Source organism: Daktulosphaira vitifoliae, unplaced genomic scaffold, assembly GCF_025091365.1.
Source record: "Daktulosphaira vitifoliae isolate Bord-2020 unplaced genomic scaffold, ASM2509136v1 Scaffold_1, whole genome shotgun sequence".
Classification (NCBI taxonomy): Eukaryota; Metazoa; Arthropoda; class Insecta; order Hemiptera; family Phylloxeridae; genus Daktulosphaira; species Daktulosphaira vitifoliae.
The window spans coordinates 73,335,842-73,357,773 of record NW_026099572.1 but is presented as its reverse complement, the minus strand read 5'-3'; the positions used below and the strand labels follow the sequence as shown (position 1 = coordinate 73,357,773).

General features: G+C 25.9%; 4 protein-coding genes across 10 annotated transcripts in view; 2 read left to right on the top strand and 2 right to left on the bottom strand.

The window, feature by feature from the left end:
• The window catches only part of LOC126894516 (dymeclin), a 13,765-nt gene extending 11,733 nt beyond the window's left edge, over positions 1-2,032 (bottom strand). Inside the window, exon 1 of the mRNA XM_050665577.1 lies at positions 1,980-2,032. The gene's annotated coding sequence lies outside the window, so the exon portion shown is untranslated. The remainder of the gene's footprint in view (positions 1-1,979) is intronic.
• The window catches only part of LOC126894524 (uncharacterized), a 63,152-nt gene extending 60,796 nt beyond the window's left edge, over positions 1-2,356 (top strand). Inside the window, exons 3-5 of the mRNA XM_050665596.1 lie at positions 1,699-1,903; positions 1,964-2,178; positions 2,243-2,356. Coding sequence (XP_050521553.1) covers positions 1,699-1,903; positions 1,964-2,178; positions 2,243-2,317 — 495 coding nt within the window. The 3' untranslated portion in view covers positions 2,318-2,356. The remainder of the gene's footprint in view (positions 1-1,698; positions 1,904-1,963; positions 2,179-2,242) is intronic.
• The window catches only part of LOC126894519 (V-type proton ATPase catalytic subunit A), a 256,069-nt gene that overhangs the window by 123,589 nt on the left and 110,548 nt on the right, over positions 1-21,932 (top strand). The window lies entirely within an intron of this gene.
• The window catches only part of LOC126894522 (carbonic anhydrase-related protein 10), a 66,787-nt gene continuing 48,346 nt past the window's right edge, over positions 3,492-21,932 (bottom strand). For 3 of the 6 annotated variants that reach the window (XM_050665591.1, XM_050665593.1, XM_050665594.1), the window contains 4 exons: positions 20,436-20,590; positions 20,028-20,174; positions 17,835-17,880; positions 15,725-16,158 (listed from right to left, as the gene is read on the bottom strand). In XM_050665591.1, coding sequence (XP_050521548.1) covers positions 16,121-16,158; positions 17,835-17,880; positions 20,028-20,174; positions 20,436-20,590 — 386 coding nt within the window. In that variant the 3' untranslated portion in view covers positions 15,725-16,120. Of the gene's footprint in view, positions 3,648-14,911; positions 15,699-15,724; positions 16,159-17,834; positions 17,881-20,027; positions 20,175-20,435; positions 20,591-21,932 lie in introns of those variants that run through there. The other 3 variants (XM_050665589.1, XM_050665590.1, XM_050665588.1) reach the window with 3 other exon arrangements.

Here is a 21,932-nt window from a genome sequence, read left to right as displayed (position 1 = left end):
TTTTTTTTGTAGATGCATGATGTCTTTACCTATCATTTGGTATATTTTTTTTATAAATCTGACTTTTTACCTGCCTACAGGGGGGGATTCAAAATGACAACTTTTTCACAAAAAATTGACTTTTTCAACTTAAATTTTGAAAGTGTTCCGGAAAGTCTGACACTTTTATATATATCTTAAATTAAAGCTAATGTAATATACTTTATCATGGAAAAAAAAAATTTCGGACTTTATTTTATCTTCAAGGTGAAAATGGCTACCAAATGCTATTATTGTGTGAAAATTCTCAATTTTTTTTTTTACATTTTTAACTTTATTATGCTATAACTTTTTGAAAAATGTATTGATCAATATAATTTTTTTATGGGAAATACTATTTTCTAATAATCTCTTTTTTATTCGACATACTTTGTCTTAATCAGGATATTAATAAGGAACTAGCAGTTTATGAAGCTTTTGGAATAATCCACCAATTTTTTAAAATTAAACACTATCTAAAGATTTGCATCGAAGCGTTTTTTTTTTGATAGTGATTTTAATCACTGTCAGATATCATTATACTTGATCCAACTATGCCACGTCACCACTGTGCCGCGACCCCCCTGTGCTTGGTTTTTTTTACTATTATTAAAAAAAGTAAAATATTTCTTTATTTATTAACTAGTAAAAAAATTATAAAGTAATTTTCTCTAAAATCTATTATGGTTGTAATACACTAATATAACTCTTTTTATTCATAATTTAAATGTAATATTTATATTTTTGATAAAATGGTTTGAAAGTAACGTGAAAGACTACGTTAGAGCAAAGCTTAGATCATAATTTCTTTCTTACAAAAACATTCCTATAATTTATTATATTGATATATATAGAGTCATTCTTTAATCGTGAACCACATAATTTAATGAAAAAAATTAAAATAATATTTTTACATTTCAATTGACATTTAACATTTTATTTTTATGGAGTGCAATTTATTTTGATTGAAATAAATATTCTAAATATATTATTTAAATATCATTTTTAAAATTTGGTATTCTTAAAATATGTATATACAAGGTTATTATTTTCTCATAAACTAATTATTGAATCTAAAAATGGAAATTCTTTTTTGCTTTTATTTATTTACATACTTTCCTCGATTTATCAATCGTGAAGTATTTTTAAGGATACCTTATAAGGATGTCAATTTTATTTTATCAAATGACATCGTGTATAATAACTTATTTATTAGATATTATTAAGAAAATTACTAATCGATTACAACTTTTTGACCAGTATGTCGGAAGTTTTTAACAATTTAAAATAATGACTGACTGGAGATGGAGTCATGGGTGCTACAATTTTTATAACTAGACATTTCTTGGCCTCACTCTTACTCCTACTTTGGTATGAAAATCCTAATAACTTCTGAAATATTGGTACAAACGTTGCTATTGAACGGTCATTTTTTTAAATTGATCTTTATCTAATAAATTAATTAGTTAATTATACGTGTTGCCATTAAAAAAATATAAAGTTGACACTCTTATAAGGTATTAGAGATGAGCATAAAAAATACTTTTTGATTGATAAATAGAACTAAAAGAAACCATTAAAAAAATTATGAATATTGTTATTTTTCTAATAATTAAGTGGTTCATACAAATTAATCACTTTGTGTATATATATATAATTAATCGTGTAATTTTTATTCAGATGATATTGACCATTGTACGTGTTTTACAAACAAAACATCGAAACTATTACGTGAGCGACAATAACCCTATCCAATGTCGTTGTCACACTAACTTTGAAGTACTTATAAATGAAATGAAAAAAGAAAACGAAAAAATATTAGATCAATTGTTGGAAAACAGAGAAATGATTGATAAAATATTGGATATAACAAAAAATTATAGTGGTAAAAATACTTTAACTTTTATAAACTATTATTTATAATTATTTAAAATAATATCTTTAGTTAAGCTTAAGCTTACCTCTGAGTTAATGAATTCAAAATTACCACCTCCTCCACCACCTCTTGACCAAGATGCTCTTTCATTCATAACTATATCAAAAAATAATATTATAAAAAATTCATCAAAAATGTCCCGAACCATAATCGATTACGGAAGACCTGTGATTACTGTAGCTGACTTACAAAAAGTCAAACTAAAAAAAATTTCAATTAATAAGGTAGTTAATATTTATATGATAATGTTGTTGTTATTTAAAAATTATTATAAAATATTTTATTTAGGAGGTCTATAAAAATCAGTCAATAAATGAAATATGCAAATTTACTGAAAATATCAATTTTAATAATATTGATTGAAACTCAAATATGTCTTATAGTAAAACGGAATTTCATCAGTGCTATGTAAATGGTTTGTAATATTAAAATAAAACATTTGTCATAAGTAATGAGAATGGTTTACAAGAAATTTCCTTACAATAATTATTATAATTACATTAAACTTATGTATAAATTATGTTATGTCATGTTTTAAAGTTGATTTACAATTTTTCAATTTACTCTCTATTGATAAAATCGTGTTTGTCTACATATATTTTTATAATCATTAAATATTTATTTAGTTTATTAGAAATATTTTTCAATCATTTAAATTTTTTTATTAAACTAATCATCGATTGATTTTTAGATAAACAATTTGTATGTATTTTTAATGTCATGTTTAATTTTCATATTTATAAGTTTAAACCTATCAAAAACAAAAAACCTAACTCTTGAATAATTGTTTCATCGACGTAATTAATCTAAGATTCATTTTCTCAAACAGGATATTTTAATGGGGGGTTAACAAAAAAAAAACTGTTGTGATATTATTTAGGTGATTTTTTATCTAAAATATTAAGTTACCTTGACCGTGAGGAAATTAGTTCTTTAGACCTCTTTGACTGAATACAGCACTATTATTTCTAATTATCCCTACTAATAGCTAACATAATTGATTTGCTTAAATAATAATAATGAAAAAAAAAATTATTTAAATAATGATTATAAGACTGATTAATATAATTTTACATATAATTTGTAAACTTTGAAACGAGACTAAATCCATTACTAAGTACACTATAATATTTTAATAACAATTTTTTTAATTTATTGAAACTTTCAAATAAAAAAAAAAATCTTTATTTTGACACCTTTTAAATTTTAGTTTCAATTTAATTGATAAAATAATTTTATATTAGCCATTATTAGTTGGATAAAAATGTCTTAAGAAAATATATTTCATTGAAAATTATTTGAAATTATTTTAATAACGTTGGTTAAAGTTTCTTAAAACTATTTGCTTAATTATTATTGCCTATTACTGCCTAATTTCAAAAAATTTAGATAAAAGATCTCAAAATAACTCTGAATTGACTTTATAGTTACGTAAGAATAACCTGATAAGGATTACATAAAGGATATAAACACGTATAAAAGGGTTTAGAAATTAATTGAATAATATAATTAAATGTGTTATGTCTGCACAGTGAATACCTTTCTAATACGGATGGTGTTTGCTGATCTGTAATTCTCAATTAATCGGATTGTACATAACCATCTCATTTTGCCTAAACCTTCTATAGCTGTTCACTTATGTATCTCACGTGTGGTATTAATATAGAATTTGAAGTCAACGTCACAAGGCGATCTAAAATGCAACGAATAAACCCAATTATGATTATGACTAGGTGTAATATTATTATTTCTACACTAAACAGGACAAAAAATTTTTTTGGTACATCCAAAATTAATACAGTAGAAATAAACGGACAGTTAAAATATAAAGACCTTTATTATTTTTTATTTTTAACAATATAAGAACAAACAAATAATAATAACACCATCGTTTGATATTGAATTTTCCAGACGGCAGTTATATTAGCTGTTTGTTCTACTAACCCTTCGTGTTATTCCCCTGTCTACGACACAAATAAAACCAAGAGAGTAAAAAATAAAAAAAGGTTTATTGGCCGATACTCGCCAGAGACATTTTTGGCTGTGTCGGGTTAGGACGCCCAAGAGTATTGAATATAGAATATCATACAATACGCAAAAAAATAAATCCAGTAATCATTCTGGAATTTTCAAATCTTATTATTTTCAACATATCATAAAATTGTGTAACAATGGACAATTTTTTATTCAGATTTCTTTTTTTAAATTTTACGTCGTTTTTCATAGCATTCATAGTATAGTTAGCCATATCGAGTCAAATCTGTTGCTAATAAGAATTTAGTAAAATTGTTCAATTTTATACTCTCAAATATGTTAATATGAAAAATAATGCAAACAAATTAACTAATTAAAGTAGTAATAAAATTAAAGTCAAATATCTTATCAACTTATTACTCATAAATTAAGGAATATATTAATTTTAATTTACAGTATAAATGAAAATAAATTTTTGTGATACATAAAAAATATTATTTATTTAATAGAATTCAACAACTCATAAACTCCTAATGTGATGTAATTTAGGTCAATTTATACTAGTGATTATTTTAGATGTAGTTCAGTTTACTATTATTATTAAATCAAATTAAAAAATAGATAAAAACATTAGTTCCTTAAAAATAATAAATAATGAATTATAACTGAGATAAGAAAATCTACGTATGGTAAATAACAATGATGAGCGTGATTTTTTTAATATACATTTTAAAACATTACTATGTCTTTTGGTTTATTACAAAATAAATGACAAAGTTGAAAATCATGAATGTTAATAAACAGATAGTTGTATATTATGAATATTTAATATGTTAACTTTTTTATGTGTAAAGATGCAGTCTTGTTTTGAAGCTATAGTAACACGACACTTCTATATCAAGAACCATTAAAAAAGAGATATACGTGAGTCTCATTTAAGCAATAACTGTGTCAAAAGAACCGTTATCATTATGTATTATATTATACTATATATTATCATTATAATTGGGAAAGTGTGCATGAAGCGTGGAGCATGAGAGACCGTGTAAAAATAAAAATGTCATTATATTGAAAGTGATATTAAGTGTAAAATTAAATAACTGCTTTAATAAATACTTCTATGTAGAATATAAACAGATAACAGTTAAGCCATATATTAAATAAATCATAATATATGGAAATCACGTAGGAAAATAATAAAATTCACTACTATATTAAACATTTTATGAGTGTAAATTGATAGATTGTAATTCGATACAATTCCAATAACATGAAAAATAATTAAATTGACGATTGTTAATGATTTTATTAAAAATCGCTGAAAAATGTTCTATGTAAAACTATTTTTTAAGATAAAGAAATTGGTGTATACTTTTGTTATTTATTAATAAGAAATCTTTTGAAATCGTAACCGTAAAAGTTAACAAATTTTAAACAGAAATAGAATGGAAATAATAAAAAGTATTATAAGTTTTTTATATTAATATGTTAACATTCTTTTTCTTCTTTTTTTCCTCGCCTTTATCACAACTACTTGCAATAGATCACCATTATTCTAAATTCCCACTTGATACAATCACCTACATTTACGCAGAAATCAGCCGTTTCCATACCGCATTCAATAATAACCCTTCAATTAAGGGCCTTATCTCTTTTTTGGTCTTCTTCTACCTCTTATTCTTCAACATTCATTTCCATAACTCTTACAGCTTCCGATTCCTCTCTTTTCATAACCATTTAAATCTATTTTCTCTCATATCATCTTCGATTGACGTTAGACCTATACTCTCTCTTATATGTTTGTTTCTTATCCTATGTTCTCTAGTCAATCCTCTCAACTTTCTAAACATTATAATCATTACTCTATTTTTTTGTCAACCGTCTAAGACTCTGAATGATACATCACAGCTGATCTTACTACAGTCATAGAGAACTTACCTTTCAGCTTCATTCGCATAACACACCAGACGCTTCTCTTCACTTCGCCACCCTCACATATTTCTGTGTCTTACATCCTCGCCAATACCACCCTTCTTTTGCACAACTGATCCTAAATACTTAAAACTTTCCATTTCCCCTATCGCGTTCTCGTTTATTGTCACTGATCTTCTCATTTTACCTATCTCATGTTCTCTTTTTTCAAACTCATACTTTATATATTTTGTTTTACTCTTATATATTCTTAATTTATTTCCTTTAATAGCTGATCTCTACACTTCTAGCCTTTGATAAACTTCATCCTTATTTTCTCCTATTAATACTATATCGTCAGTTAACTACATGCACAAAGATACCTCTCCATATATTTCTCTAGTAATTTCATCCATCATTACAGAAAATAAGTAAGGGCTTAGAACAGAAGCTCAGTGCACTACTACTTTTACCCTAAAATCTTCTGTCACTTCGCTCACACTTTTTTACTCTGGTACAAGTGCTATCATACATATCATATGATTATTAATGTATCTTTTTGGACTCCTTTTTTCATTAATGCCCACTTTAAAACCTCTCTCGGTACTCTATCATACGCTTTCACCAAATATATAAATACCATGCACAATTTTTTTCTTCTTTACCCTAAACTTTTCTATTAGTTGCCTCAGTAATTTTTCAAAATACTCTTTCTGCCTTTTTTTAACATCATTATTACGCATTAGCGCCCTCTATCATAACCTTTTATACACCTTACATATTGATAATCTTTAGTCCGTTTTTCTATTATTTTTGACAGGCTATAGAATACTTTTTCACCTCCTTTGTTCCTAGCCTAATTTATTAGACCTCTTAAACTTTGCTGTACTTATCGCACACTTAGTTTCTTTAAACAAGTTTTTGTACTTTCTTAGCATTCTACTCCTACTCTCATCGATAATCACCTTTGTAGTATTTTTTACACAACTAGCAAATCTATTCACACACATCATTTATGTCTCCCTCGACATTTCATACCTTCCTCTTTTTTGCTGTCTTTAGTAACTCTTTTTCTTTTTTCCCTTTCAATTTCCACTACCAGGTTATCGTTACTCCTCCTATTGGTATGGTATTATGGATATGGTCTTTCTATTCTTATATACTCTTTTCCCACAACACCACCAGTATAAGTTTTGTATTTATATTCTCTCGCCTGGGATAACTGAAAAATGTTTTAATCACTTTATATTGTCCCTTTTCCAAATGAAATAATTAATCTGTGATCCCATACTCCCACTCTTATAAGTTATATAATGTTCTTTCCTCTTTCTACAATATCTATTAACCAAAGTAAGGTCATACAATTCTGTGAAATCCAGGATTCTTTCTCCAACCTCATTCTTTCCATTATAATCATACCCTCAATGTACTCTTTCATATCCTTTTCTTCCATTATACACATGTCCATTCATATCTCTACCTATCACCGTATGCTTATTACCAGGCAATCATTGCATTACATTATCCAGCCTCTCTAAAAACATTTCTTTGTCTATTTCATCACATCCTACTACAGAATATGCGGAATCACCACGCCCGTACGTTTGTTTAACTATGAATTACGTAATAACTTTACAAATATGAAATATAATATAATTTTTTTTTTTTAAGTTTATGGTATACTACATTATATAGTTTTCAAAAAAAATTAGTTTTATCCCCCTGTCATCTATTTAAAATAGTGTCGAACTTAAGTATTTCAGTTAAAACATGTACACTTGATACAATTTAAAGGGAAAAAGAAAAGATAAAACAATATTTTTTTTTGATTATAGAACCTAATATACTATTTACTTTTAAAAAGAATAATTATATTGTTTTATGGTTTTAAAATTATTGCATGAGACATAGTTGAACAATCACTCTGTATGATAAAATTCTATAATTAATTTCATTCGCTTGAAAACAACAAATTATAATAATTTGGATTAAATTACCATTTTATTTTACATAATCCATGAGAACTATAACACATTTTTTGTGACCCTGGCTGTCATTGAAGTAATGGATATCAAACTTTTATCTTATTTTTTACTTTTATACAGAATTAATTTGGTTATTAATAAAATCATGCATTATACTAGCTACCTAGATAACCATAGTCCGATGTTTAAAAAAATATATTTAAAAATTGAATTTATGTATACATAGTTTTTTTTACATATTTATGTTACAGTGATATAAGAACTTTTTTTCAAAAAATTGTTTTTACATCTTTAATAATACGAAAACGTAAAACTGCAATACAATATAAGTATTTTTTCTATCTCGGATAACATTTTTTTTTTTAATTCGCCGTTAATATATGTTATTGTAACATTATTTTAAAATTGCTATCTGCGATACGAATAATAAAATCGATATTGAAGTACTCTATTGACAAACTAAACAATCATAATATTGATTTTAATTAAATATACTATTATAACTTAGTTTTTATTTCAAAAAGTTCATGGATTTTTCTTTAATTAAAATGTACAAATTAAATTTTTTGACATTCACAAACTTTAAAACGATTTAGAAATCTTATTACCTATTTATTTATTATCCTTGGTAATGGCATATTTCCTATGTCTATTCAATGTACTTTTTTTTTAATAAATGGTTGTAATACAAAATGATGATTGAGTTTTGTTGATATTATGGTACAATTATTGTGTTAAAGAACAGTTGTTCGTAAAAAATAGTTATATCGAAACATACAGTGAGAAAGGTCTTAACTCCATTATTGTTGTTTTTGAGATACGTCTGTATTCTGATAGATAATCGTTTTCTCTATTAACTAAGAAGACGAAATAATATGTCTAGCTATAAATAAGATGTTATAAACTAACAATTTTATCATTTCTCAAGATGATGATTTCCGACAAATGAAGTCGTATATAAAGGGTTATGAATGTTTTTTTTTTTTTTAATTCAAAAATGTATTTATATTACCCAATAGGTATAATGATTTTTCAAAATAACAATAAAAAATAGAATTAGAATTAAAATTTGAATTCTGTTATGCTTCTCTTGAAAAATTGACAATATAAAGTTATACCTTTTTTGCTGGATGTATCCATAGAATCACTACTATTAGCTTCGATGCGAAGCTAAGAAGGTATTAATTTTACCATGATGTGTTTTTTTTTTCGTGTCTGTTGCCACTTTTTCTCAGTTCTCACTGGACACATTTTGATGAACAATATGTCAAAAGATCACAAATTGTATCTAGTTGAAGACATTAACCATAAAAAGGAAAAGATTTCTTACGTCCCTCGTAAATTGGGGTCAATTACCAAAAAAATTACAATTTTTAAAATCGGTAAATTTTGTCATTTTTTTCATTTTAGCTTCGATGCGAAGCTGAGAAGGTATTGGTTTTACTAAGATGTGTGTTTTTTTTTTTTTTTTTTTTTGTGTCTGTTACCACTTTTTCTTAGCTCTCACTGAACCGATTTCTTTCAACGATATGTCAAAAGATCACAAATCGTATCTAGTCGAAGACATTACCCTCAAAAATTGAAAAAAATCCCCTCGTTCCCCGTAAATGACGGAAACCTCTAAAAAAATTACAAATTTAAAAATCGCTAATTTTCAAAATGTTTTCAATTTTTTTTACTTAAAATTGCTATAACTTTTAACATATTAAAAATCAATAATAATTTGAAAACAATTAATTATAAAAATTCTATATTATATTTTTGAATCTAAAAATTACTAATCTGGATATAATTAAGGAAATAGAAATTGATGTTGCTTTTGTAATTATGCAATAATTTCTTAGAATTAAACACCATATACAGATTTGAATCGAAGCGTTTCGTATGATAGTGATATTAATCACTGTCAGATTAAATCTATACTGGACCCAACTATGACACGTCTCCACTGTACCGCGACCCCACTGTTCTGGTTTTTTTTATTATAATTTAAAATAAGATATCATATTTATTCTTTAACATAAATATTATTTTTATTTTATTTACTTATATTACCGCAGAAAATTGTACGTATTATTAAATTAAAACATTTTAAGGTATAATAATACAATTTTTCATTAACTCCTCAAAAATATTGTTCAATAATAAAATCTCTTCATTAGTTCATTCGTTTAATTGTATACATTTGACTGTTGGAAATTTATCATGATGTCTTGCCTTTGGTTGTGTTACAGCCGTTTATGCACTCGACAATCCACGGTACATACTTTAGGTCACAGGAACTTTACAAAAGTTTATTTATTTGACTATTGCGAATATAAAAAAAGTTTTAAGTCGGCGTAAATGCGTCCCGAATTGAAATGAGGCTCACGCGTAATTACGTCGTCTCGCTCGAAAAGAATATAAAAAAAGCAAAAGAAATTAAGACCGTTGGTGCTAGTGAAGTTCCATTGAAATTTCTATTATCTTAACTACAGCCGCACCGTATTTGAACACCCGCAATAGACATGTGCGCCAGGTGAAAGTTAATTTTATGACCACCACTGCTAAAGTAAAAGAAAACGCAGAAAAAAGATTCGATTGTAGTATATTAACTTACTTGACTGTTATTATTCAAACAGTAATGCTGATTAAGGCTTTTTTAGTTTTTACTCTTTAGATTTTACCTTAAACATTATTTTGGATTATTGTTGACTTAATATCACAAAATAAATTTTTTTATAATTAAAAATAAAATTAAATATTAATTAATACATTTATGTGGAATTCTTCTAATACACAAGATTCATTTTCGTAAAATAAAATACATTGTGTTTAGATTATTAAGACAAGAGTGAATTTTATTAATGTTTCTCTATATAAATGGATATATTTTTATTATATCTTATTACACATGAAACTTTAAGTTTAAAAATATGTAAATTCAAATCATAACTGGAATATTAGTCTCTATTTACAATCTAAAAAATATAAATAAAATGAAACCAAGCTATTAATTTAACCTACAGAAATCAAGATGAATTTCTGGATTTACGCATGGAACGTGCTATACAATAATATTATGAATGAATATACATGGTTTTTATGAAAACTATGCAATGCTCTGAAGTAAATAATAGGTTAAAATATTATTGCCTAAACGTCAGTGGGTTAAGATAAAAAATAAGCAAATTTTGAACGGGGATCTAAGTTGAATTATCTAATAGAGATTTTTAATGCAAAACCTAAAAGAATAAAATATAAAACAAAGGATGTGATTTTCGTATAAAAAATAAATAAATAGTTTTTCCTGAGATTTTCGAAGCAATAATAGCTTAGAATTATAATTATTAATTTAACACAGGCTCCTTTAAGAGTAATTCTTTTAGTAAGGAGTAATTCCTTGCACACAGTAAAACAAAAAATATTATTTTAGTATTTCTTACTTCAAAAAGTGAAACTAACAATTTATAAATGAAAGTCTAATTACATTTTTGTAATGTTTTTTTTTCTAAAAAATAATATAAGTATTTATAGAACTAAAGTAATGTAACTAAAAGAGTAGTACAAAATACCATTTTAAAAGAAAGTAATGAAAACATAATGCCTAGTTTTTGACGAAGCTTTAGATTCTGGCAAAATATCAATAAAAAAAGTTTTATAAACTATTACACATTCCTAGAATTTTTATCTCTCCGAGAATGCAATTTTTTGTCTGATAACCGCTGACAAGTGTTTTTAAAACTGTTTTTTCGCTATGCATAAATGAGTTTTGTCATCAGATTTTCCCTTCGTTTGAACATTTGCTTCTAGAAAGGTAAAGAATTAATTAAGTGCGAAAGTTAAACGGAGCATTCCTGTGAAATGTCGACAATGCGGTTTAATGAATGCTTTCTGTTACAACCTTATAATGAATAATCAAGCAAACATACTTCAATATGGTGACACGCTTGTTGTGTATCATGCAGATTTCCAATTTGTTTGAACAGTTACAATGAACCTAAGTGTCTAATATAAAAGACAATTTACGACATTTGTGTCAAAAGAACAAGATATTTGAAGGGACCTATAAAATCCAACCATAGGCAGTAACAAACATATATATATATATATATATTAAGATGACTCTTACTTTATAAACTTTCATTGATCGATCTCCGTACCTGCCAATTTTTTTCGTTATTATATGAAAGTCATTTGGGTAAAATTTGGTTTTGATTACTTACCCCTATCTGGTACCGATCAAGATTGAAAATTCACTCAAAAGGATCATTTTTCAGTTTTTAATCATTATTTCTAAAACTAACACACTTAGCGTAAAAATATATAAAATATAAATTATAGACATTTGTTAATATGCTATTGTAGTTATTCAATATTTTTATATGAGGCTTGGCCGTATTGTTAACTTCTACTATTGCTGCAATTATTTTTACCTTTTTAGAAGTCTTCATTTTCTTCCTAAAATTGTGGTTCTAATTTTATATTAGATTGTCTAAAAAGTTGTGAAAACATATCTGTAATTAAGTCGAGTGGTAAGTCCTTCGATAAAAAGTGTGACAAATAATCGATTTTTAAATTTAATTTATTTTTATAATCTATTTTTTCAAATGATGCAGTTCTACTTGAAATTTGTAATTTTTTTTTTTTTGTTCTATGGTTAAGCGAGAATCGATAATTGAAAAAAAACCCATTCATCACTAAAATACTATAAGTGGTTTATAAATTTTTTTATAGCGATTTTAGCTATCTGCTTATTATCTATTTTATAATCAGTTAATGTTTTTAAAAAATTATGTAATTTACTGGAGCTTCAATTAAATTAGGTACCAGACTTGAGACTAACATTTAATAATGAAACAATAGATTCTTTATAGAGCCTTTTCTTCCGTTAGAGTCATATAAACTTTTTTTCAAAAGTAAAATTTTTAATGAATAAATACCTTTTTTCATCAAACGTGTTAAGTAATGTACTCCAGACTAATAAAATTTTATATTCGTGCTATATTAATATAAGTTCCAAATATTCTCTATGGTCATTGCAAGAAAATAGTTTTGTAATTTTTTTCAGAGAATTATAGAATTTTTTCTCTATAATTTTTTAATATATTTAATATTGTATTATTAGACCAAATGAAATATTGAGTTTTATTTATTTTTTCTCGATCATTAACAAATCTCTTAAAAAGTGGTAAATCTGAATCAGACGACGGAATAAATTTTGCTTCAACAAAAACGGCATGAAGTACTATTTTAAAAATATGATGCCTGCATGCTAAGATCAGTATACTTCTTTCTAATCTTTGCTTCAATAATAAACAAGCGCAATTTAATCGACCAGAGTTAGACGTTGTTGTGTCAAATACAAAGCCTTGAACTTTATTTAATAATGCCCACTCTTCTAATTCACATATTTGCTTTCCAAATATTGTGAGTAAAATTTTAGAATCCCAATGCATTTTAACAAATTCTATGATCTTCTTCTTTTTCTTCCTCGCCTTAATCCCAACTATTTGGGGTCGGCTACCCTTATCCTAAACTTCCACTTGACACGATCATCCACATCAGCTGTCCTCATATCGCATTCAATAGCATCCCTCCATCACTTTTTTGATCTTCCTTCAACATTTAGTAATTCTATGTTAAGTTCAAAAAAACTTATCACAACATATAATTCTAAACGATAAAGTATCCATATTACATTACACTTACCATATCAGGCATAAATAGATTACAATTAGAGATAAAAGTTAAAAGTCACAGAGTATAAATTTATACTTGGTTGGGTACTCCGTTGCAACAAACGGTTAACCGTTTCTTGACATAATAACTGACAAATTATATATTTATGAAAAAAGTAGTAAAATTATTTAAATCAAAATTAAATTAAAGTGATTTCATAGGATTAACATACGAGACTTAATGTAAATATATATATATATATATATATATATATATATAAATTTCGTGATAACAGCAAAACTATAAATCTGACTAAAATTTTACATAAAACTAATGTTTTAGAAAATTAAATTTTAAAAATTTTTTATACGAAAAATTTTGTTTTAAAGTAATTATTTCGAAACTTAAGAATAATTTATGTTCAAAAAGCGAATTTTATCAAATTTTTTTGAACAAGTAAAAATTATTTTAGAAAATGTTTGTGAATACCCTTTTTGAAGAAAATATTAAAATCTATAATTTATATTTTTACGCTAAATGTGTTAATTTTAGGAATAATGATCAAAAGCTGAAAAATAATCTTTTTGAGTGAATTTTGAACCCTGATTCGGCACCTGAAAGGGGTAAGACATCAAAATTGTCATACAAATATTGTCAGACGGTTAACAATTTCACAAATTTTTGCTCAAATAATAAACCAAAAGGTCATTCTACGTCAGTTAATATAAACTTCAGTTTTGAATTGCAATTTGAAGCCTAATTGAAATCTTAAAATCAATAATAATCCACAAGATTTTTTAAAAAATTTTAATAAATAAAAAATGTTGAGAAATCACAATCTTATATTTTTCAACGTAATTTTAATATTGGTAAATTCTTTAATCTAATTTGTACTTAATTATTAATTTATTTTATAAATAAAAATTATACACAAAGCAAAAATATGTCACTTAATTATCACATCTATTTAATACTGTAATTTACAGTGCACAGTTTCTGAGTAATGTACTTGAATTAAACAAAAATGGGGACAATAAAACCTCAACTCCTTTATATATTTTAAATTATTTTTTAACCATCTTGTTTTAGTATATATTAAATTAAAATGTAAGTGCCTCATATTGTCAAACTAATAAATTTAAAAAATAAATCTATATTATATTGTAATAATTTTGTTATATTTAAATTTAGTCAAACAAGACAATATCAACAAACTACTGAATTTCTTAGATAAGCATGGTAATAAAAACTAAAACAACAGATCTCCTTTGTAATTCGTAACAATAAAGTTTATTACCTTCCTGTATTGCACAACACATCTCAACAAATAAATGACACATAATAATATAGTATATATTTTACATATCATGTAAATATAGCATTAAACTATATTCATCTTGAACATTCAATTAAAAAAGAGGTAAAATCTTTTAATGAATAAATTTATTTTTAATAAATATGTAGTTTTACGGTTTCATATGTCATACAATAAGGAAATGCCTTATTATATAACATCAATAAACATATTGTAGTCAATTGAAGTTGCATACAAATAAAATAAAAAATTATAATAAAGTTATTATAAGTTATAAGTTTTATATGGTAGGTGCGGGTAATAAGGCTTTGTATAAGGCTTAGCCAGATCTTATACAATTCCTAATAGAAGTTAGACCTTATTACTCACGCCTACCTTAATCTTAATGATAGAGTTTTGTAAAATGAAACTTAATTCGTGCAAAAAAAAATGTGTACACTTTTAAAATTAAATTAATATTATTGTACACTAAAAAATTTCAACAAAATTACTGTCAATGTTATTTAATAACTCAATCATATTTTTTGTTCAGTAAAGTTGATATAAAATACATTTTTAACATTTAGTTACTGTGCAATTACATGATATAAGCAATTTTTTATTATTTTATATTAATATAAACATAAGTCATGGACTGGGCCATTGTACTACAGCAGTACAGTGGCTTGATGATCATTGTGCGAAAAGCGCGAACAACAGGCCGAGTACTGAGAAGCTTTTGCGGCCATAATTATTACAAGTTTAATTTTTTTTTTTGTTTTATTAATTTAATATTTCATTTATTTGAAAAAAAAAATATTTTTTCTCATCATTTCTAACGAACAATTACATAAACATATTCATAATCCATATTGATATTTATTGTTCAAGCATAAATGTTGATTTCAGGTGAGATTTTCTATTACATAATTAAATAATAAAAACATATTCAATTATATTCTATAGTAACAAATATTTAATATTGCTGTTTTTTTATTTACATTTTTTCTAACGCAATGATCAATATTTTTATATTCAAAACTATTAATATTATTGATTTCATTGTAACATACACCGGATATTAGTGCGGTAACACATTCTATATTGTCTGAAAGATATGTGCGTGTAGGTGAATTCATTTTCAGATGAATGTTATAATTTTAGATTTCAATTTAAATACAAAGTAAAAATATAATAACAATCTTATAAAAAAATTAAATGGCGCAATGGCGATATAATTCGTGCGCGGTACTAATAATATTGACTTGCTTTTTAACAAGTAACATTTAAAAACAATTATACCTATTTTATTTTTCCTTATTGCTCTTTGTTTTCATTTCTTTAACTGTGAAACAGTGAGTCGGAAGTCCAATCGTTTGCTGTAAAAAAAAAAATAGTAACAAAATCATATCATATGATAATCATAACTTTTTGAGAAGCCAAAAATAATTGTTAGGAGGATATTGATGTACTAGATTGTAATAATACTTGTACTATATGATTACAGGAGCCGAGAGCAAATACCGCACTAGTTCAAAGTATGAGCATCAAGAATAAATTGAATAGAGTCAATTTTAGTTTTTTATTTCGAGACGTGAGAAGCGTTGACAACTCGGAGTAGATTAAACAACTACACAAAGACATATACGCGACACAGACTAGAAGAAAAAGAATACTAAAAAAAAATAAATAAAAAAGTTAACGGTCGCGAAGGGACAAAGCTCCACTGGGCAATTTGTATTCAGGGAATTTTTCGACCTTTGAATTTTTGATTAGTTGGTGGAAAAAGTAAGTTTTACTAACACGAATTGTAAAGCAAAAAAAAAAATGAATGCGGCACTCGGTAGTCGCTTATTTATAAATATTATTATTGCGGCTCGACCAGATTTTTAAACATGCTCGATAAAATCAATTTTAAACTAGAAAAATATTTTTATATACTTAGACATTTTTCTAAAGAAAAAAAATTAATTTATCTGTAATATCAAAATCTGAAATCATTAGTATTATTACCCATATCTTTATTATGATATTTATTAACTTATAGGTTGTATACAGAGTGTCCCAAGATATTCTCACTAATTCACATACTTTTCTCATGGTATATTGCCAAAACATGGTGGGACACTCTATGTAGTGTGCATATATGCACACTACACAGACACTAAATGTCTAAACTAAAAGTTTAATGATTTAAGTCCATGAAAGTAAAGCGTTTTATATTTAATAATTAAAACACTATGAATTTTATTGATGTATCTGATAGTCTACGTTAGAATGAAGTTTTAGCAGTGAGTAGTTCATAATGCATTTAAGAAAACATGCGAATATAGTGGTCACTCTGTGAATTTTATATGGCGTATTACAATGAATGCAACTTGCAAAATAAATCATGGTCGCGTGCGGTTTATAGTCGAGTCAAAACTTTGTAAACTTTTGCGTTCTCGTATCGGAATAGCCATTTCAGGTAGCCTTTAGTACGCATCTACGTCTGTAAACTGATGCTCTATACATATAAAGACTTCACTCAGTGACGACGGAATGTTGAGAAGGGTTTTTATACTAAGTATGGCTTAAACAAGGCTCGGTTTTAACTTCGACAATGTATCGAAATACCTACTACCGTTCATAAAACGATAGGAACTTTGGATAAACTACTAACCTACATACAAATACCCTTGTAAATTACATACGATTTAAGTTTGTATCATCGTAGCACAAACTGCGGCATATTCAACTGGAAACCTTTAGAGAATACTATGCGAGGCAAATTAATTAATTCAAAAATAACTTATAAGTATTATACATTATTGCGGTTAAAAGAGATTTTGTGGAATCCAAAATCACTAATTGTGTTGAATTGTACGTGTAAAACTGTAAAAGGTTTTCAATAGAAAATGAAGGTAAAGGGAAACTCACAGCAGTTATAAAACTATAATTGTATTACACTACTCATAGTACTTTAAGCGCATCAGGTATTATAGATAAAATATATCCATTTATTTAAAGTAAAGAGTTAAAAATCAATGAAGAATGAACGATTTCTAAAACTTACCTTTATAATACATATTCTTATGCATATTCACCTTACAAGTCTTACCCTGAAATAACAAAACTAAAGTTATTTTTAATTTTTAACGTAAACTATGTATTTTAAATCATTATTTCCAAAACATTTAAAATTATTTAAAGATTATAAAATCAAGGATCGCTATGAATACCATATTATTACCACATATTCAGTCATACTACTAACTAATTGATTATCTATATCAAACAAGGATATTTTTATAAACATATCCCTATTTGTTATACATCATTTTAAAGAAGGTTGATAAATTTTTTCTATTATTGTAGTAACGATGAAGACCATTTTTTCTTACATCTTACTAAAAATATAAATGACGAGCAAAAAATAAAAGATATATCTTTCCTAAATTTTGCAAGTATTTAGGGACCTAGAAATTTGTTTTGCGACATTTTTCGCTCATACATTTTTTTTATCTCTTTTTACAAAAAAAAAATGTATTTACAGAGTGATCGGTACATCATAAACCACTCGATTACTCGCAAAATAAATACAATATAGGAGAAAAACTTTTTTATTTCTTTAAGTTACATATATTTCTTGATTTACTAGCTAATAATGACTTTTTATAATCATTTCTTATAACTTAATGGGGTGTCAACTTTAATTTTTCAAATGGCAACAAACATGTATAACTAACTTACGAAATAGAAAATAATCTAATTAAATATATGGCTGATCGAGAACAACTTTTAAACGAGTATTTCCGAAGTTATTCTCATTTTTCTACCTAGGCGGGACGAAGAGTATAGCCGGAAAATGACTACTAGTTATAAAAGTAACAGCACTCACTCCCCACCACCAGTCGTTACTTTAAATTGTTAATATCTTCTGAAATAATGGTTCAAAAGTTGTTATCATTTTCTTCATTAGATAATATTTTATTTTATAAGTTAATTAAATTTATATGTTATAGTTTAAAAAAATAAATTAGACACTCCTTTAAGTTATAAGGGATGACCCTAAAAAGTAATTAATAGCTAATAAACCAAGAAATATTTGTAACTAAAAGAAGTCAATATATTTCTTTCTAATATTATATTTATTTTACGAGTAATCGAGTGGTTTATTATAAACCGATCACTGTGTATATTTAGGAATTCTAAATTAATTTATTCCTCGATATTAAAATATATGTAATTTTCATAATAATTGATGTAAAGTTCCCTCTAGATTGCCTCTATGGTTAGGTTCGGCATTAACCGTAGGCTGGATAGGATTTCAATAAAGAGTTTCCTTTATAGTTAAATACTAAATACTTTTGGGTACTTTTGTGACGTGTAGTGGAGCATACGTCAGTAATGATTGACATTTTTGAGCATATTTTTTTTGAAAAAAATAATCTCATTATTTTTATTCTTAAAATAATAAATTTAAAAAAAAACAATTAAATTTTTTTTAAATATTATAAATTTGTTTTGTAGTTATTTTAATATTTTTTGTTATTATTTTAGTTATATCTGATTCCAATTATATGTAAATACAAACATGGTCGAGCTCAATCAAAATTAACAGGATATCAAACACAAGATATGGTATACTAAGTACCCTAAACTTAAACTAAAGGCCTACAGCGACGTTTGTTTCAGCCGTCTCGTTACGATCAATTATGCTATTTAGTTTACAACAGTGTGTTTATGTTGACGCAATAAACTGTGATAACATAACATATTACACAGATTAAATCTTAAGTACATTAATTATTATTGAATACATTAAAACGACCAACAAAGATTAATAGATAATAATGATGATAATTTCAACAGAAACTTTAACCATTGATTCAAAGTTTCGTATTTTTAAAATATATTCTACTTCAGTAACATCGATCTTTTTGTCATTTAAAACACCATATAGTATTAGAACAGCCTAAACAATAAAATTTAATAGCCAAAACTTTATTTTTACTGTTGAATTCTAAAGCAAAAAGGATAGTGAAGAATGTATAATATCCTCTATAAGTCAACTCTTAGTTTTTATTTTATTTATAAAAATATTAATAACTAATAGAATCGAAAAACTCACTTAAAATAGATTTAAAATTTTTATTTTATACTATAACGCTATACAATTTATATTATTTTTAATCACTCCAAGTCAAAAATCATTTCTATATTCATATGTTTCCATTATGATCTAAACAAATTTAATCTATCTTACCTGTGGATCGGCTTCAGATCTTTGTGCAAAATTAATATTTGTTCTGACGGTCCTTTCACGAAGATCTTGAGTGGGTCTTGAATTGTTGCCCAGTGGAGCTTTTGGGTGTTCAAATGAACCCTGAGATAATCTTCTCAGTTGATGCATCTGAAAAAGTTAGTTCAATGTATAGTAAAAATTTACTTGGAATAACGTTTATTAGGAAGCACGCTGATATAAATGCTATCTGTGAACCGTAAAAAATTGAAATATTCATTAAACCCTGAATGTACTTTATTTATATTCTATAAATGCTACGTATAGCTTAAGTATTTTCATTGTTTTTGGAAAAACACTTTTATAATAAAGTTTAATTAATTATAACCTGTCACCATTCCATTACTCCGTACACTCATAAATGTCTCTTACCTCACTTCGAGTTATGTATATGGGCTTGTTCAATACTATCCATACAGTTGTCTCCCAACAACCGGGATGAGTGGTTGACCCTTCATATGTCATATAGTATTTAATGTCTGGGAGCATTTGTCTAATGGACAAATTCTTTATCGGACGATAAGAGCCTGCAAACAAATAAAACATTTTTCAATCAAGTGTAAACTATACAAATCGCTTCATGTAATTCTAATAAAAATATTTATTTATAATACTCTTACTGAACTACTAGCCTAACGTTTTCTAACGCTAAACCTTTTACTTATAATAAATTATCCCGAACCCTCATATTCCATTTCCATGCAAATATCGGATGAAACATTAAAGTCTCTTTTTTGCATGATGTTTCAGTACATCATAGTACTTTCAGTATTAGAATAAGTTGAAAAAATTCCAGTCACGTGCAAAAAAAAATGAACAGACCAAAAGCATTAATTCAACCTCTGTTTATGTGACCATTACACGACGATGTTACCAATAAATCGTCTGACATAACATATTTACTCTTTAAAGCTTACCTAAACGTAATAGATATAATAATTTATTATGCAAATTTATATTCAACATATATTTATATTAATTATTAAAGTTATTTAATTCAACAAATTATAAATTCAATATAATACAATAATTTTGTTTTGAAAATCAAATCTTATTTAATTTTAATAAATATACTTCAATGTTATAAACTATAAAGTACATAAGTATTGAAACATCAAATCAATTTTTCTCAATTGTTTTTTTTTTTTAATTTCTCAATAACACTTTTGATTTGTGTTTTTGATACAAATATTCATTAATCCTCAATGTTGATGAAGGAATAAAAACAACTTTTAGTTCATTTTTAAATTTATATTTTTAAAATATTTGATAAATATTTTACTCAAAAAAAATTTAATTAATTAACAAAAACAGTTTGTTGGCTAAATTTTGACAGGAATTTTATTAAAATAAATATAAATGTTTCTCTGAGTATACAGACAAATGTCTTTGTAATATGTAGACAATGACTAAATATGTATTGTCTACTAGACGTAACAAACTATGAGTTTACTAATATATAAAACGTTAAAATTATAAATCTGTGTTAGTTAAAAAGAAAAATCGTTCGAAAATCAACACAGTTTAAATTCGGCGTCGAGTGGTTTTTTCAGATTCTTGATAGTGTTTTTTATGGAAAAAAAGTTTTTCCCCTAACAACAACAATTAATTTTTGTTAAAAGTAAATACAGATACTGTAGGCCACCTGTAATAATTGTCACGGTGGAGAAAAAAGAATCGTTCAACTTACAATTCAATTGATTGCATCAGTTATTCATCATATAATATAATTTTCCATTTTAATGACGCCACCCTGCGTACCGTAAAAACCGTGCATTGACTTAATAGACTGCGCTCTAACAAGCCTTTGAATAAAACATTAATTTTATTTAAGTCGCCGTTACTCATCAGACCTACGTTATTACTCCG